This window comes from Salvia hispanica, chromosome 3, assembly GCF_029641045.1.
Source record: "Salvia hispanica isolate PSC_SH4W2 chromosome 3, Shi_PSC_v1, whole genome shotgun sequence".
Lineage (NCBI taxonomy): Eukaryota > Viridiplantae > Streptophyta > Magnoliopsida > Lamiales > Lamiaceae > Salvia > Salvia hispanica.
The window spans coordinates 30,078,003-30,097,598 of NC_142694.1; the positions used below are offsets into that span (position 1 = coordinate 30,078,003).

At 34.8% G+C, this 19,596-nt stretch overlaps 2 protein-coding genes across 2 annotated transcripts; one reads left to right on the forward strand and one right to left on the reverse strand.

The window, feature by feature from the left end:
* Positions 1-6,100: 6,100 nt before the first annotated feature.
* Positions 6,101-9,080, forward strand: LOC125208955 (uncharacterized). The gene is made up of 3 exons (XM_048108499.2): positions 6,101-6,262; positions 7,565-8,644; positions 8,730-9,080. The coding sequence occupies exons 2-3, from the start codon at positions 7,622-7,624 to the stop codon at positions 8,847-8,849; spliced, it is 1,143 nt and encodes a 380-aa protein (XP_047964456.1). The 5' UTR covers positions 6,101-6,262; positions 7,565-7,621; the 3' UTR covers positions 8,850-9,080.
* Positions 9,081-9,957: 877 nt separating this feature from the next.
* On the reverse strand, positions 9,958-14,352 carry LOC125217042 (P-loop containing nucleoside triphosphate hydrolases superfamily protein). The gene is made up of 2 exons (XM_048118866.2): positions 14,124-14,352; positions 9,958-11,677 (listed from the first exon to the last, which is right to left on the reverse strand). The coding sequence occupies exons 1-2, from the start codon at positions 14,152-14,154 to the stop codon at positions 10,143-10,145; spliced, it is 1,566 nt and encodes a 521-aa protein (XP_047974823.1). The 5' UTR covers positions 14,155-14,352; the 3' UTR covers positions 9,958-10,142.
* Positions 14,353-19,596: the final 5,244 nt, after the last annotated feature.

Here is a 19,596-nt window from a genome sequence, read left to right on the forward strand (position 1 = left end):
GCACGCTGTCTCACCGCGAGCCGCGAGCCACGCTCCGTGCACCATGTCTTGTGACCCGTGCTTAGTGCACTGTGTCCCGTAACCCGTGCCATGTGTCAAAAGGTTCACGATGGACCCGACGCATAGCAGGTGCCAAAAGATCCACGATAAACCCTGACGCATAGCGGGTGCCCAAAGGTCCACGACGCATTCCATTTTTGAAAAGTTATATCAATTTAATAATGTAGGTCTCACTATCCCTGACACTATTTTATCTATAATTCTCATCATCTCTCTTACTTTACCATATTATTTTCCTCCTCTCTTTTACTTTATCAATTTTGTCTTAATTCTCATGCTATATTTTTATGGGACGGTGGGAGTATAAGCAATGGTGTCTGGGAGAAGAATAGAGAAAATGATATAAGAGAAAGTTTCTCAGAGAAGAATGAGGAAATTATATAAAGTTGCTAGAGTTAGAAATTACCGCTTATTGCTTAGCAGTAAAAATTGTCGCTCACTCCAGCTTTTAACTTTATATCCTTCTTTGTTTGATGCTCTAAACTTTTTAAGAAAATTATTAGTATATCCCAATTAATTACTCCCTCGATCCGTCCCCTTATAAGTGTGTCGTGTTTCTCTTTTGGGCCGTCCCATTATAAACAACACTCTATCTCTCTTACTTTATCTTCTCTCCTACTTTTTCTATCTACTTTTTTTTCATTCCTACTTTATTCTCTTCATTTAACAAATAAGCACACTATCTAAAAACATGTATCCAAAAGAAATGTATTACACATAATGAGACGGAGAGTAGTACTATAAATTGATATTTGTCATGGTTTTGGAATTCACTAGTAATGGGAAAATGTGTTCGGCATTGTCCGATTTTGCTTGCAAACAATATCCATTAGTCAATGTATTGTAAGTGAACATATTAAGTTGAATATCAATTTGTTTTTGTAAAGGGTGAGTGTGAAGAATAGCATTGATGTTGAAGATTTGATAGCAAACAAATGAGTTAGTTATTTCAGTAACTACTTCTTGATCAAGTTGTTGGAGTTGTTGCAGAGGATATTCATATTGTGTTTCCTGATCTGTATATTTGATCTTTCATTGATCAAATCACTTTAATTTTCTATTCATTCTTTGTAAACAGATCAGTTAATAAAGATCAAGCGTAGATAGAATTCTTCTTGTGCTTTAGAGTTTATCTAGATAAGATCTTTAGAGATGTATCTCTACATTTTGTTTTGGTGATTGAATACAGTGATTCCTATGATTGTCTTTGGATTTAATCATCTTGATCGAATCGTGTATATCTTTGTGAGTTTGTGAGAAGGAGGCCAGAGATGGTTACCGCAATATTTGAGGCAGAAACATTCTTTGAAAAAGAATGACTTGGGCCTTTGGCAGATCAAGATGAAGGCTATGTTGGTCTAACAAGAATTGGCTGCCGTTTTGCAGACAGACACCGAGATAAGGGATGTGGAGGAAAATGACACATGAACAAATGAAGAAAACGCATATCGCTATCATCCTTTTGTTAGCGCAAGGTATCAAAAGAAACAACCGCAGTGGGAATTTAGTTGATGATTGAGAATCTTTACATGATAAGATCTCTAGCAAAAGCAAAGTCTCTAGTCCTACAAGATTAATAATGAGGGAATTGGCATTCTGCAGGATAGTTGGCAATCTTGAGAAAATCAATGTGAAAAGGATATTATACTCCTCAATGCACTACAATGGTCTCTAGATCACCTAAAAGATGTCATGCTATATGGGAGAGATACAATATCACTCATAATGAAGTGGAGTATATTATATTAGAAAATGGACTACAAAAGTTGAATCTTGGGTTCAAAAATTTATCTGAGGAGAGTTTGGACGTGAAGGATTAATTGGCTTTGATATTCCTTCCTTCTACATATTAAGGTTTCTTTTCTAGTTACTTTTCTTTATGTTTTTATTTTTTCCTTTTCTTTGCCTGTATAAAGGCCTCATTGTTGGGCTACAAAGACACACCTTTGAAGATTATTATTATAATGAGTTTTATCTCTCTTGAATTTTCAATTCATTGAGACTTTTATCCAACTTAACGAATGAACTTTCACACTCGTTTGTGGCATCAATCTTTCCATCTCACTACTTATGAACGGTTCCTTCATACCCATTGTGGCGTCATTCCTCCACAGTTACAAGGCTTTCGTCGTGTTCCAAGGTGATTCATCGTTTGGGTGTCAAATTAAATCGATTATCATATCTGAACGAAATCAGAAAATGCCACTTATGCAAGAATCCTGGACACTTGGAAAAGAATTGTTATGCTTAGAAAGAGAAAAAAAGTGAGGAGGCTAAACATAGTTTTGCATATGTAAGTGTAACTGAGTATGCAGAAGTAGCATAATTCTGGTGGAAAGGAATGTTGAAGACACATAGATCATGGATTCTAGCTGCAGCTTCCAGATGTGCTCGCATGAAATTGCAATGAAAGCAAATGATATGTACTGTTGGGAATACTCAAATCTGCATGATTCAAGGTATGAAAATTATAATATTGAAATTGCATGATGGTCATGAAATATCCTAAAAGAAGTCGGATATATACTAAAGATAAAACAATTTAATATATCTAGGCATTCTAGAGCAAAAGATGCATCATTAATGATTTAGTACAAAAGATTTTAAGTTTACATAAATTATACAAAAATGTCTATTAGTGTTCCAAGTTAATACATTATCATTCAAAAAGTTAAAACAATAAACAACAAGGAATGTATTAACTTGAAATATTACTGAAACTTTTTGTATGATATACATAAACTTGAAACTTTTCGTGCAAAAAACATTAGGGAAACATTACCCCAACAAATTCAGTTACAACTATTTCTTGATCGAGTTGAAGATTTTCCAACTGCTTTTTCATTGACCAAATTAGTTCAGTTTTTTCATTCATTCTTTGTACACAAATCAGTTAATTCAGAGACAAAGTGTAAATACAAATTTTCTCGTGATTTTGAGTTTCCTAGAAATGGTTTTGGTGATTCGATAAAGTGCAACTTCGTGTTAGTAAGTGGATATAGATCCACATGTATATATAAATCTGTCTGTCTCGTGCCAACCACTTAATCATTTTTGTAGTTTCATAATTACCAACATCCACATATCTCTTTAGGCTCGTCCATCCATCCAACCAAGCATCCTTATTAGCCCACATCTTTTTTACTACCTCATTAGATAACCATTTAAGTATTGAACTACTATACATCACAACATTATCTTGGTTCCCCTTATCCCAAAAGCCTCATTCCATCTATAGATCTACTCGTATTGCTTAACCATTCGATTTTTAACTCCATGTTATGACAACATTGGGAAAAACTGGATAATTTGGATGGAGAATATGGCAAAAATAGTTTGACAAACGTGGCATTTTCATCTCATTCTTCGTATGACTTGCAAATCTTGCAAATTGAGTCTTTATCGGGTTAAACTAATAACGACGCAATATAATAAGGTCTAACCTGAATCTGGTCTGTTAAGAAAATTTTCAACCCAAATATGAATCTGACCTACTACGACGGGTTGTGATCAATATCTAACTAATTTGAAATCTCAAATTAAGACTAAATTTATCCATTAGATTAAGAGATCTAATGAGTAAAATAATATCAAGTGGATTATATTTTAAATTAAAAAAATCATTACATAAACATAAAGGGTATTAATGTAAATTCTTATATATGGTAGTTAAAACTAATCACTTTCTATATTCTCATAATTATCTTAAAACTTTTAAATCTATATAATATTCTTGATTTAAATTATTTTTCATGAAAAACATATCAAATTGCATATGTTCCGACGATGATGGGATGATGAAATTTTATATTTTTTAATTCAATTTTCGTATATGTTGATAAACAAATTTTACATCAATAAATGCACCAAAAAATTTCAATATAATACATGTATAATATCAACAAAAACTGTGTTGATATTTTCGGATAATTGTGTTGAAATTCTCATGTCACTGTTCATATTTATAATACACTATGTTGATATTTATTATACACTATTTGTAATTCTCACGAAGCAATGTTGTTATAATAGATTGACTATTTTACCATTTTATTGATATTTTAAGATCAAATAGTGTAGGATTGGTCTTAGTTGTGGATTTTAACATGACCCGGCCTACCTTCAAATCCGAATACGACTTGCTCATGATCGTTTAATGACACAATATAATTTGGGTTGACACGACGCGATTATACCATTAAAACTTTATATTAAAATTATATATTAAAACTCTATTTGCACAAACTTAACTAATAGAGTGAATTACAAAAATGATCCCTGAACTATGAGTTTATCTCGTCAATAGTCCATGGACTTTAAAAATATTTCCGGTAGTCCCTTAACTAAGGGTTTATTTCAAAATCGGTCATATTGCACTGTTTTCTCCCGGAAATGCCCTTTTGAGCTGCTGGGCAATTTCATCTTTTCACATTTTTAACTTTTTCAATTTAATATTATTTCAATGTACACTAAATCTGATATTATTTCAAAATTATCTTCTTCTTCCCTTTGCCATCCTTCATTTTGTTTCATTTTCTAAATATCAGATTTAATTTTATAAATTAAATTTAAACTTTAGATTTTTTAATATCAATAAATTATTTTAATTAAAATTTAAATTTAGTTTGAGTGAAATTTCCATAATCCTAAGCAACCTCAATCGGAAGTCGAGAGACATTTAGAAAATAAAGAAACAAAGAAAACACTCTTGACTAATATAACTAGAAAATCTCGGAATGAAAATTACACTGTATTCGTTCACCATTAAATATCTAATATTGTCATTTAAGAATATCCACCTATAAATATCTTCTTTTACTTATTTTTAGTAGATTGACTTTATATTTCAACTAGTACCTTATTCTCCAAAAAAATTATTAAAAATAAAATTTATATTTTACTAATTTTTCTCTTCATTTTTTCAAAATTACATAAAATTTATTCAAATCAAAGTTAGACATTTATTTATATGAACGAGGAGTGCTATGTCAACAGTCATATAAAATCGAAAATCAAAACTACAACCAATTATCTATATAAAATATGATTAATTGCGTAATCAACAATTTCATCAACTAACTATATAAAACCATCAAAACCACATCACATAATATAAAGAATTTACCCCCCAAGAGGCAAAATATCTAAACCCTTCATACACATTTTTGTCCATGGAGAGCCTTAATATTTATGTAGTTTTGATTGTATTTTATTTGTTTAGTGTGACGCAAACAATAAATAAATTAATAATTTTAATTAAAAATAATTTATTGGTATTTAAAAACCTAAATTTAAAATATAATTTTATAAAAATAAATCTGATATTTTAAAAATTGAAACAAAATGAAGAATGGTAAAGGGAAGAAAAAGATAATTTTGAAATAATATCAGATTTAGTATATCATTGCAATAATATCAGATTGAAAAAGTTAGAAATGTGAACAGACGAAATTGTCCAGTAGCCCAAAAGGATATTTTCGGGAGAAAACATTGCAAAATGACCGATTTTGAAATAAACCCCTAGTTCATGGACTACTGAAAATATTTTTAAAGTCCATGGACTATTGACGAGAATAAACTCATAGATCATGGGCCATTTTGTAGTGCATTCTAACTAATAAAACTAAGTGTATAATTTTTTAAAGAATAAATATAATTAAAATAATAATACTCTGTATTGTTTAATAACTTATCCCAACTGAAGAACCAAACTCTAACTCGAAATTATCAGGTTCTTAAGCGGTGGACTCCATAAAGACACAAATCAATAAAATTTTACCTGAAGCTTTATTAATTTCGTGCGTGTCTTTGTAGCATTGAAAATTATCAAGCCTAACCTAATTCTTCAATAGTTTTGTGGAATTTCTAGGATTTGCTTAATTGATTTAGAGCACACACACGGGTCCGGATCTGGTGTTGTAGAATTGGAAATGCGTACAATTTATTTAGTTTTCGTGATTAATATATCAAATTCCAAAAAATTGGTTTATTAAGCTTAAAATTTTATTTTAATACGTGTTTATTTTTGTAAACTGCGTTATTTAAATTTCAACAAAAAACAAGGCGCGTCTGCTTCAGATTTAGATTCCATTATTCCTCTGCAAAAACCCTAGCTTCTTCCCGCCGGTTTATACAACCAAATCCAGCGATAATTTATGCGGCTTCGGTGAACTCGAATTCGAGTTGAGAGTGTATTTCTGAGGTTAGTCCGATTTTGAATTGACCTATTTGTTTCTGCTTATACTACTAGTAATGGGAGAACCGAGTGTTTTATAGTTAAACTCTTCTTTTCCGGAATCTGTTGATTGCTCATACTGTGCTTCGTTTACTGTTTTTGCTAAATTTTCTGTGTTTGGTTGTTTTTCTTCGCCATGGCTTGGCCTGAGCTAGATTTGGAAATGCTAGCCCGAAATTGCTTAGCCAATTTTTGTTTTGAAAAAAACCCTAAATCTAAATCTGATTTTAAACTCCTCTTCTCCCCCACCCATCCAAACCTCCGCCTCCGCCTCTAGCTGCTAGGTTAACCTCAGATAGCTTTACAATTTCCACCGAACCTCCGCCGGCTGCTACAACTCGTTCGTTATCATCCCTCCACTGCCTGTTTCCACCTCATAAAGCTCAGAGCCACCATCCAAATTAATAATTCAATTTGATCTAAATTTAACCCTCCAGTCTGATGTTCAAATTTGAACTTTCTATTCGACATGGTACATTGGCAAGTTCAGTGTGTACTTTTCTGTCATTTTGCTTATTTACTCTTTCTATATATGTATGTAAATAAATATATGCTAGTACCTATATTTTATCAGTTACAGGTTTGGTGATTTGTTATCACCTTTGAATGATAGGGCCTTTATTAGATGTTTAATTTTGCTTCTTCAAGATGGAAACACAATGCTTGATTAGGTTAGTAATACAATGCCTAATGCTTATGCTATCCTTTCAAATAAGTAAGTTTTAAATTAAGGGACAAAATGGCCCACTGGCCGTATACTTTGAATTTTGAAGGACTCATTTGGAAGAATTTAGGTGCTGAAATTTGGTTGTAAATTATTTATTGCCCTGTTGTTTTTGTTCAAAAAACTTGAAAGGGTAGAGCATTTTTTAGCATTTTGACCTTCAATTTAAAATATATAATTATACAAACTAGCAATATAAAGTTAATTGGAAGAATTTACCTTGTTAATTTCACAAATTACTGGCTCATTAAGGTTACCTGCTTTAAATTTTGTAACCTTAAGTTTTTTCGTAACGTATTTTGGCTGAAAATATTTAAAATTCTGGAATTAGAATTAATTAATCATCGGTTCCTGAAATTTTCGCTTAAAGGTAACCTCTTGCTTTTGTGTTTTGTTACTTATTCTGCTGTTCAAGAATAGTTGAGTCAACCCGGTTTCTTTGTGTTAACTTTACCACCAACCTTCTGTGCATACAAATCTTGTAGTATAAGAAAATTTAACCTAGGTAGGTACTCCTTTAATAAGTATTTTGTTGTGTCTGGCAGGAGTGAAGGAACATAAGAGAGTTGGCTAGCAGGTGAAACTTCATTATATTTTTTAGGATGAATCATTACAATCAAGGCGAGAGCTCAAGTGGCCTTTCTATACTTCCGTTAAAGCGTAGACGTGGTCGTCCTCGCAAAGATCCGAGCCTAAAGCGTGCACAAGCTGCTCATGCACCACCTGGTTATGAAGGAGCAAAAGAATATCATCCCCAGCGAGCTGACCGAGCTGATGGTGTCAATAGCATGGTAGGCCAGGCAGTAAGTGGTGTTGTTGAGGCCACATTTGATGCTGGTTATTTGCTTACTGTTCAAATTGGAAACTCCACTACAAAGTTGAGGGGTGTTGTTTTTAAACCAGGAAATTATGTTCCGGTTACAGCTGAAAACGATGTTGCTCCTCATCTTCAAATGATCAGGAGAAATGACGTCCAGCTCCCTTCTGAAAACCGTGGCTGGTCCCGTCGCCAGAAACTTGCTATCCAAGCTGGAGCACCGGGGCCTTCAAAACGCAAGAGCGGAACGCCACTAGCAGCTCCGTCTGTCCCAACAGTGAGTGTGAGAGGCACTGTTGTTCCTGTTGTGCTTCAACCCACTAGTTTTCAAAATGGATTGCCAACTTCAAACCAAATGCCTTCAGATGCATCCAAGACCTCTCATGTGTTGTCATTCGGAGATAAAGATGTCCATATGGCCGAACCCTTATCCATGTTACCTCCGGATAAATCTATACCTGTTAGCCAGTTATTTCTAGGTGCACAACAACCCCACACGAGTCATCAAATCTCCCAAGGGGCTGAGCAGAATGACACCAATCCATTCAATGAAGGAGGCACTTCTGAGGTCAGACTAGGAGAGAAGGAAAATCCAACTGAATCAACTGAGAATGACATTTCGGGCTCTTCAGAATCTTCGGATACTCAAACTGATAGTGGTAAGGAAGCAACTAAATCACCAGCAGAAGATGCAGGCGTAGTGTCGAAGCAAGACACTCAGCCTTTCTCAACTGAGTCAGTGCAGAGTGCTTCTGTAACAAAACCGTTCTTCAACTATGGAACTGGCAGAATGACCGAGCTCTTACAGGTAAGAGAAAGCAGAAAGTTCTGTTAACATGATTTAAAATAAAAACTAGTATGTTACCCCATGTTAAACTTGATGTCTGTGTTAGGCTGTCCAGGAGAATATGAAAGATACCCAGACACAAATTGCTGAACATCCACCTTCCGGTTCAAATAATGACGCCCGTGCAGACAATGACCCGAAACTGGAAGCCAGTGCTGCTCCATGATCGATATGCTTAACATTTATTTGCACCTGATTTGCTTACTTGTATAGCATAGTTGTGCTGGAGCTCTCAAGCAACTGCGGTGGCCAACATCCCAAAAGTGTAGAGCAGGAGATGAATTTTACAGTGATGAAATTTAGGGATATGTTTATGTTTTGTTGTAGATGCAAGGCCTTTCATGACCATTTGTAACTTTGTATCCTTATTTTCCAAAAGTTCCTTGTTTTTCTCTCATGAGCTTTCATCCTTATTTGGTGGAATGCACACTTTTCCCCTCCATCTCACATTCTTTGTGCCAAGATGAATTTGTTTGTGTTTTGGTTTTGATGCAGGATTTTATATCCAAAGTTTGAACTTTTTAAAATTAGAAAATACTACTAGCCAAATTCGTCTTCCAACTATAAAGGGTTGTAAAACACGTCCTTTTTATTGTTAAAATCATGCATTAGCTTGGTCTTAAATTGTGTGGGTTGGGTATTATTGGACTAATCCGATATCGATCCAATCTAATGGGGCTTAACCCGAATCCAACTTGAAATTGTCGGATTCATACTCGATCAACTCAATAAGGATCCAAACTCATTAACTTTTTGCGTGTTAGTGTCAGATCGTGTCGTATCAAAAATTTTCAACCCCGCCGCTAATGATATGATACAATTTGAGTTGACACAACATGATAATGACTCGAATTAAAATGATTATAACCGATATTACATAATAAAAAAGTATAAAAAAGAGTATAATTTGAGTTGACACAACATGATAATGACTAAACGATTAAAACCGATATTACACAAATTAAAATATGATTTAACACAATTATTACGATTTAAATAAAAAAAGTATAATTTTTTAAAAAGAATAATACTACTATTTCTTATGGGTATCCGAACCTAACTCAACCTAAAATTATTAGATTCTTTTCAGATCTATCTGATAAAAATCCAAAATCAATAAAGTTTGACTAATTAAGTATTGTGCATACGCTCTTCGGTAATCTCATTCAACTCATTCAACATTGCGTGTATTAGTAATTAATTTATATATTGATCTTGATTAAATAGTTAATCAAATAAAATTAAACAATGTATTGGGTCACTTCGAAACATCGTAGTCAATTAAACATCATTTGCATACACTAAAGCAAAAAGATGCAATTAATAAAACCATGATTCCTGTCATCTCCTATAAACATGACATATACAATCCTCAAACATAAACCTATCAAAAAATGTATCGCTCAATTCTCATCGAAGAAAAAAGGAGTGATTCATGTCTTGTGCAGAAAGGAAAAAGCTACCTTGAGTGAGCATACTTTCTTTTCTTGTGAGACTTGCTGGTTGAGACTGAGCATCGTGAATTCGCAATGGCTAGCTCGCGAGGAATCGAAGCGCCACTCAGTGTTAAGAGCTCCACCAACTCAGGAAACAGTTTCTTGTTCTCCTCATTCACAAACACCATAGCTGCACCATCCTCTCCCATCCTCGACGCCCTCCCGATCTGGTGCACGTATTCTTTCATGGAATTCGGCATGTCAAACACGATCACCAGCCGCACAGACAGCAGGTCGATCCCCCGCCCCAATACTCCTGTGGCCACAATCACACTGAGCTCGCCAACCAAGAATGACCTCAATATATCTCTCCTCTCCTTCATTTTTTTCTCTCCATGTATTGATACAGCTTTCACCCCAGTTTTTATTGTTATGGCTTCAGAGAGGAGATCAGCCCCGAGCCTGGAACCCACAAACACCACGACCGGCGGCTTGAAATGCTGTTTGCTTGTGAGTATATCGAAAAGCTTTTGCTTCTTCTTGTTTGACTCTACCCATATCACCAGCTGCTTGACAGCCTTGCTAGGTTTGCTGGGCTTGCCAACTGATATAACAGCAAGATCTTTCACCATCGAACCAGCCACCCTCTCAACTTCTTTTGAGATTGTCGCAGAGTACATCAACACTTGGGGCCTGGACAAAGCCAAGAAAATCTGCAAGACTTGCTCACGGAATCCCCTCTCGATCATGCAATCCACTTCATCGATCACTAGAATTGATATAGAATCCAATTCAAATTCATGCTTGGTGAGAAGATCAACAAGCCTCCCTGGGGTCCCGACAATCATAGAAACACCCTGCTGGATTCGATGAACTTGTCCCGCCATGGCATCACCACCGACGATCAGGGCAGTTTTGAAAGGTAAACCTTGACCAAGTAACTTTGCCTGTTCCTCCACCTGTATACAGAGCTCTCTCGTTGGTGTGAGGACCATTGCTAATGGCCTTTGTGGGTTGTTATTTACCTTTGTACAATGAGAGATAACTGGGACGAGGAAGGAACAAGTTTTCCCAGAGCCAGTCTCAGCTGAGACGAGCAAACTCTGGCCTAATAGTGCAGATGGAATTGCCTGCATTTGGACAGGAGTCAGCATTTCATATCCTGCTGCTTCTAGATTTAGAAGGAGCTTATGAGGAAGATTACACGAAGCAAATGACAGAACAAGGTCTGGGGTATTATCTCCCTGTACGGATATTTCAAGCTTTCTCCTGAGCAACTCAGTCTGCCTATTGCTTAGACATCGAGGCTCAGATTCATTATTTCCATCTCGAACATAGTAGCATTCATCCATTGCTAGAAGTTTTTCCGGGGATGGTTGCTCACGTGAAGCCTTTGATTTTGATAACCGACTGAGAAGAGACTGCTTACACTCGAGACTGCAAATATCATCATCGGTCTCATCACAAATGTACTCACCATAGCGGCCGCATACAGCACAAATTGGTTCTCCAGGCAAGGCTTCTCTTTGATCCCAACATCTTTTTTTGACTTCATCATCTGCACGAGGACTGACGCGATTAGTATGCGCCAATAAACTCAGGATTCACTAAGCACCTGATGCTCACAAACCCAAAAGAAAAACGTAAAGAAGCCGAGATATGAAGGCTACATGATTTATATATCAGCGATGAGCATCTTTAGATTATGACTTTTTGCAAAATAATATTGGCTATTCAAGTTGAGACTTGAGAGCATAAATCAAGAAGCATTTATAAGAATCCTTCTACTGTTTTGCTCCTTGAGGAAATTATCTTGATGAAGCAGATCTAAAAGGATCACATGTCATAAACAAAAAGTAACTTACTTTTACACTATAGGCTGTCTAAATCACAGTGGGAAATATGTCAGCGCTTGGCATTCAAAAGTTGAACAGAATAACTTTGGTATCGTGCATAAAAAGTAGGAAGGGATGCAGAAATATTTTTTGTTTACAATGAAAACACTATTAAGCGTAAACATAAAATTGGAAAGGCAAGAACTACCAGAATATATTTTTAAAATAGTGACTTATGACTATAAAACCATCATGGCGGGTTCATCATTATGACTTCGGGGAAGCCTAGCCGCACAATTTTTGAAACAAAGATTTATGTTTTATCAATAGGAAGGTGTAGGGGGTCCTCATTACGAGTAAATATCAGAACAATAACACAGATATAAATGAGAGGTTTGGTTTTGAGAAAAAGAGTCGATACATATCCTACACGTTTATCCCTCCTTTGCTTGTACAATCTCATTAATATCCTTTTTCAACTAGCTGACTGCCATATACCACATACACGTCTATCTAAAGATCCTTACTCAGCTAGATAGCTTAAATTTACTCATTTTGACATGGCTAGTCCGCTATTGAACTCTCTAATATTTTTTGCCCGAGGCTGCGAAAAAGGTAAAGTCTTGCTAATAACTCATTACTACTATATTTTTGGTTGAAAATATTAAATATGCAAATCAATTGTTACACGATAGTGGGACATGCTTAACTTGCTACGGTAGGTTCAATGGAGGAGGTATAGTGCATCAATGGAATTGATGCACGAAGTTAGAAAAAAATAAGAATTGTATTTTAGACTTAAATTATTCTCCCCAATAAGAAAATCACTTATATAGGTTGTAATTTCTCACAAGTAAAAATGTCAAACTCGCTCAAGAAGGCGAGTATCCATCTGATAATCAGTAACAAAATTCAACATGTTGCTTGGGAGACAACATCTTTGCACACATAATGGAAATTGTCACAAGATGATGGAGAAACCTTATAAAGGGAAGTTGGAGCCAATTGCCAACAACTCAGGCATTGTCATTGATGAATTAGTCGATCAAAGACGTGGCCGTGAGAAGGCAGAATGCAGATATGGATGGAAACATGTTCATGATATCAAAACCATATGGGCCAAAGTTGAAATTAATCCATGCCTAATAATTTGGCAAACTAATGTCATCACACCATCAAGATTTTCAGGAAGCTTAAATATTCTGTCAATCATAAATAAGACAAACGTATTTCCCAGTCACAAACAAACTAGTTCAGATTTTTTTCTCAACACTAAAACAGCAGAAATGTATTAAAATAAATAAATTAGAACATTCGGAACAATCATTTCAAAGGCCAGAAGTATATGGTGAAAGATAACATTTGCAACAAAGCAACTCACGAGATTATAGACAAGTAAACAACCAGTGCATTAAATCCTAATCAATGTTCAATTCTTTTCATCCTAGATAGTTTCATAATGGAGATCTGGCTTTTCCTAGAATTATGAAGCATGGACCACATAAGGCCAAAGGGGAAGTGGTTAAGCTTTTCCTAGTGCCTAGCTGCCTAATTTTGAAACAAAGATTTATGTTTTTAACAGTAGGAGTAGGAAGGTGTAGGGGGGTCTTAATTACATGTTAAAATCAGAACAATGACATTGATATAACAGATAAATTTTAAGAGGTTTGGTTTTGAGAAAAGCAGTCGATAATATCTTATATGTATATCCCTCATTTGCTTATGCAATCTCATTAATATCCCTTTTCAACTAGCTGATTGACATCTACCACATACATGTCTATCTAAAGATCCTCACTCTGCTAGATAGCTTCAATTTTACTCATTTTGACATGGCTAATCTGCTATTGAACTCTCTAATTTCGTTTTCCCCAAGAGGCCAGGAAAAAGGCAAAGTCTGCTAATAACTCATTCCTAAAATTTGTCCATTTAAAATATGCAGCTCAATCGTTAGACGATAGTGGGACATAACTTAACTTGCTATGCTAGGTTTAATGGAGGAGGTATACTGCATCCATGGAGTTATAGACAAGTAAATAACCCGTGGGTTCAATCCCAATATTGCGACATAGACTTCCTTTCAATCTAGATAATTTACAGTAATAATTAAAAAAAGGTCGAATTCGGAAGAAAATTTGATTTGCAGAAAAGTGAAAAGGGGATGAGAACCTGATGGGGCTTGATTGTGATCAGTAGTCATTGAGATTTACTCGATTTTCAGTGGCCTTGAAGCTCAAATTTGGAATCGGAAGATTGAAGGCTTTACACAAGAGAAGGCGAAACTAGCCTAATGTCACCGGAAAACGGGAAAGACGGCGCCGGAAATGAGCTGCCGGAGGCGCGGTGGTCGCTGGAGAAAGGGCTGCGTGTGTGAATCGCGAAGCGTGTATGTGTTAAAGAGATTGAGAGCTTCTTTTTATCAATTGTATTTCAATTTCTATTGTTGGGAAATTAGTCCCAAAAATCACATAATTTTTGCCAAAATTTGATATTTTTCACGAGCTTTAAAATTGATCTAAAATATCACAAACTTTGTCATTTAGTCGGTATTTTTTAAACTGACCTAAATAAGATATTTTCATTAAAATCTTATTTTACGTGGGCAGTTGCGATACATTTTAATATTTTAAACCACTTTTTAAATTCATAACAAATAGGATAAAAAAGAGCATGTAGAAAACCATATTGATTTAATTGTGATAAAAAAAAAAGCCTAGTAAGTTAGTCAAATATGGTGATAGACATGCCGTGAAAAATACCAAACAAGGTGCAAAGTTTATGGTATTCAATATCAATTTTAAAGTTCGTGAGAAATATCAAACTTTAACCTAAGTTTATGGTTTTAGAAACCAAATACAACAAGCCGTTCGGGAAAAAGAAGTACGAACAAATCAAACATTAATACGACAACATTATTGAGTATTTGCGAGTAAAAATCTGTATCGAGCTTACCTCCTTCTGATAAAACGTGGTGCGTTGTTGTGATGAAGAGGTCAACTGCTTAATTTACAAGGTGGGTCGGCTTTTGTGAGAAAATAGGGTGAAATGTTCTAATTAGAATGTATTAGGTCATTGGAGGATATTATTATAAATACAAAAAATAAGTGGGTAAAAATGTCATTTCCCTATCTCACTTTGTAGCATCATGGATACCAAACAGCAAATATTAAAAAACAAGAAATGAAAAATGTAAAACCAAACAAGAGATGCTGTTAGTATAACTTTAAGATTAAAATTTACAATTTCATGCTCAAAACATTTTCTTAAGAAATGCAAACATATAAACCAAACACTCCTTATTGTTTTATTGACTAAAGTACAAAATTAGTCGTAAGCATATGACCGTTTTATAAATATAGTATAGAATGTTATATTTGGTATCTTCGTTTATCAATTTGATTCGATTTTTGTCATTTTTTGATGGATTCGTCAAAAACTAACAATTAAACGTAACTAAGTCACTTTTTACTGAATTGATATAAGATCATCCACAATAGCACGGACTAGCCAATAGCCTAGCACTAGGACTAACCAAAAACACCATCTACCATGTCACTAGGACTTCCCACAGCTTGCCACCCTTGCCACGTCATTAGGACTTCCCACAGCCCAGTAATGGGCTAGCACTAAGATTCGCCGACGCCCTAGCCAAGCAAATAAATTGACAAATACGATTAATTCATTTTAATTGTTGATGTTTATCAAATATTAAAAAAATGAAGTGCAATGAGTTGTAAATATAGAGTATAAATAAAAAAAATACAAATAAAAAATTCGGCTAGTCGATCGGTGTCCGTGCAATAGCGGACTAGTGATCGGCTAGTCGATCGGTGTCCGCGCAATAGCAGACTAGTGATCGGCTAACGGTTTAAGTCCGCTATTGTGGATGCTCTAACAATTTGTTAAAATTTTGGAAGAAAAGATGCATGACCATGATGAAGCGAGATAATTAAATTTCATTTGGGAATATTGTTCAAATAGTTGGTGTGCAAAAGAATGAATGTTGAAATTCTTGCTTCAAAAATCCATGAATAATATGTACAAATATGTAAAATACTTCTCGTAATTTCACATTTGCAATCCAAATCGTTCGTATATCATTTAATAACAATACGCAACTTTAACATACAAAGAAACACTATAACAACAAAAATACAAACATCATACATTACAACCTTTACTCATTTCTCTATTGCTCTATTATTCTCCTTGATTGACGAAAACAAGACTCACTTTGATATCGAAGCACTGACTGTGATGAAGTCACGATGCTATCTTCATCGATCGGCTGACACCAATTTAAAACCTACATTCTATTATCTCAGAAACAAAGTACAACTTTCCCCATGTAGGTTTCTGATAGGGCCCTCGAGCATCTAAATCATGCTCAAGATCGTGCCCAAATCTCTCTCAATCTCCAACGTATCTTTTAATAGTATTTGATTAGATTTTGCATATCTTTTGTAAGCTTTTTTATTTATTTATTTTGCTTGTATAGCAAGATATGTTTTAGGGTTTAGAATTTTATAAATAATAGAGTTCTATAATATTTTAATTCATTGAGAAATAAAGTATAAACTTATTCTCATTCCCCGGTTCTGGCGGAAATCGCCCCCTAGCACCTCAACTGGGGTTTATCTTGTTCTTCGTGTCACTACAAATCGTTGGTGCTCTAGTTCGATATATCAAGGGTCCATCAACTGGTGCTTCCATTGATTTACTCTTTCTCCATCACTAAACTTCCAAATTCTCTCAAAAAATCTCACGCCAAAATCCTCATAATCTGAAGCCATACTCCAATCATCTAACGCCCCACTTTCTCAAGATTCTCGAAAAACTATGGAATCACAACTAATCAGTGAGATGCTCATGGACTTACATCGTCTAGTCGCTGCTCACGGCGAATTTCTAGCCAAGTTTGGACAGCATACACTGACCGAGGAGGTTCCGGACAGCCTTGACGAGCACTCACCTCCACATCTGCCGTGGCATACTCGGCCGCCGACCAGCAGCCAGTCGCGGCGCCTCAATGGTGTTGGTCGTTTCCACCGTTGGTCACGCAGGCACCGCTGGGTATCAAGCCCCAAGCCCTACCACGCCTTGAACCACCACGTTTCGACGGAGAGAATACCCCAGATTGGATCCGTAAGATCCAAAGGTACTATAAATACCACTACACACCGCTAGATAGGGATGTCAATCGGGCCAGCCCATCGGGTTTCGGGCCAACCCTATTCGGGATACGGGTCAATCGGGCTGTGATTTTTTCGGGTTATAAAAGTTCAACCCTAACCCTAAAAGCTCGGGTTTCGGGCTAGCCCAGCGGGCTAATCAGGTTGCTACCGATAAAATTAATCCAATAAATAATGGTGAAAATTAGTTATATTTATAAAATGTAAAATATTTAATTATGATAAATTTGAGATATATACTTAAACTCAAACATAAACATGATCAAATACTAATATTTGAGATTTATGCAAAATAAGACATAAACATTAAGAAATTTTAAAGCATGTTTTAGAAATTTAAATATATTTTGTAGTGAAATTGAAGTTTCTAATTCATATATCTATTATTATGTTAATAAAAACTAAAGTTCCGAATTTCATTATTTTTCTCCAATTTTTATTAACATAATATAAATTATAACCTTCTTTTTGGTGGTGGGGTTGTATATATATATATATATCAAAACAGGCTAATTTACATATCTATTATTATGTTAATAAAAATCCGTGCTTTAAGAAATTTTAAAGCATTATTTTTTTCAATTATAAATAGTTAGGTTGCAAATATAAAATTATAACCTTATTTTTGGTGGTGGGGTTGTATATATATATCAAAACAGGCTAATGTTACTTTTGTTATGTATAGTAGTACCTTAGACAGGTTTAACTATCTATATAATAGTGTGGTGCGTTGAATGTTTGGAAAAAAAAAAGTTTTGCCAGTGAAATAAGTAGGTTTTTGTTGATAGATCGAACCAGAATGTGACACACTTATTCGGTTAAAACTAACCGAGCGAAGGGTGTTACATTCGCATTCAGTATCTTTTCATTGCCAACATGTATCTCCACATCAACTTGTAGACCAATTTTTTTTACCAAACAACGTGCATCCCTTCATTGAACGACTTATCCATGACGCCATTTGAGATATCTTCATCGGTACTCCAACCTTATCTCTTAAACATAATAGAATTTTAATTGGTATAAATGCACATATAAAGAAAAATATGAATCCAAAAAAGTTTACAGACTTACATTTATGTATTGCCTCCCTTAAAGCTAGGGTGTACTATAAATACATGGGCCCATCGAAACGATTTATGACACCGTGCTTCATGTATTCCTTCCTAAAATGTACATATGCGGCTTAAGGATCTTTTGGAGCTTTCAAGTTTGGAAACATTCATAAGATAATTTCCTCGTGGTGTGTAAACAATGGTGTGTAAACAACTGAAAACATTTAAAATTTGTTAGAAAAAAATTTCTATAAAAAAAAAATTCTTACTAATTTAGATATAAACTGATAGACATACTTGCTTAACAACTCTTTCATTAAAATGTTCGTCGTCATACACTTGGGTAGATGTTGGATAAGTTATTTCATCGGACCACAATCCATGAGTGTAGAACTCTGGCTTGAGTTCATGAAGAGCAGCCCCTTTCACCGAATAAGCCCAACATAGAGCAAGTTTAACAATAATATGGCACATATCTAGTCCATGTTTGTTGAAGACGTCTGACTTGAAAATAACCGAATAGTATGAACGTGCATTTTTACTTAAAAATCGATTTCTCAGGGTATTACACAATCTGTGCCACGACAATAAATTTATACTGCATTAAAAGGAGATTGCACTTATAAAGTTTCGAATTTCATTATTTTTCTCCAATTTTAAACTAGTGCTCTTCTATTTAGGTCAAGAATTCAAATAGGACAAAAATAGCAACTAAAATCTTCACGATGATCAAGAGAAAAATGAAGTAACATAGTTAGAAGAAACATACCGGTAGTGGCGAGCCGCGTCGAAATACGGTGTAGAGCAGGAACGATATTGTTGAGGGAAACGGCGACTGACACTGTGTGTTTGCGACTTCAGGCAGGAAATTTGGAAGGAAGAAAACAGAGATTATGCGGGGCAATGAGTTTTGCAAAACACAGAAGACGCTGTCGTTTTGTATAAATGTATTGGCTCTTTTATTTCTAGTAATATTTGTTGATTTTTTAGCTTTAATTATAATCTACAAGTTTCAACTTTTGCACCATAATAATAATACTAATAAATATTATTAACAATTCACCTTTAGTTTAAATATATCTCTTTAATATTTCCTTCTTTGTAATTATTTAAATTAGGGCTGGCAATTTTTGATTCGACACGATAATCCGACACGAATCTGCACGAATTTAACCTAACACGAACACGCACGTTTAAGATTTGGGTCCTTATAGGGTCGACCCAATAAGAACCCAAAAATTTTGGGTTGGGTCGGATGCGGGTCGGGTTGGGTTGTCCGTTAAGAAATTTATTTTTATTCTGATTATTTTTATTAATTAAAATAATGTATTAAAATTTAATTTTAATTATTTTTATTACTTAAAAAATATTATAATTTTAATTTTGTTAGTAAAA

Coding starts and splice junctions, on each gene's coding strand:
- LOC125208955 (XM_048108499.2), top strand. CDS start 7,622: ATGAATCATTACAATCAAGGCGAGAGCTCAAGTGGCCTTTCTATACTT. Junction 8,645..8,729: donor GAATGACCGAGCTCTTACAG/GTAAGAGAAAGC, acceptor TGTCTGTGTTAG/GCTGTCCAGGAGAATATGAA.
- LOC125217042 (XM_048118866.2), bottom strand. CDS start 14,154: ATGACTACTGATCACAATCAAGCCCCATCAG. Junction 11,678..14,123: donor TCACAATCAAGCCCCATCAG/GTTCTCATCCCC, acceptor GTCCTCGTGCAG/ATGATGAAGTCAAAAAAAGA.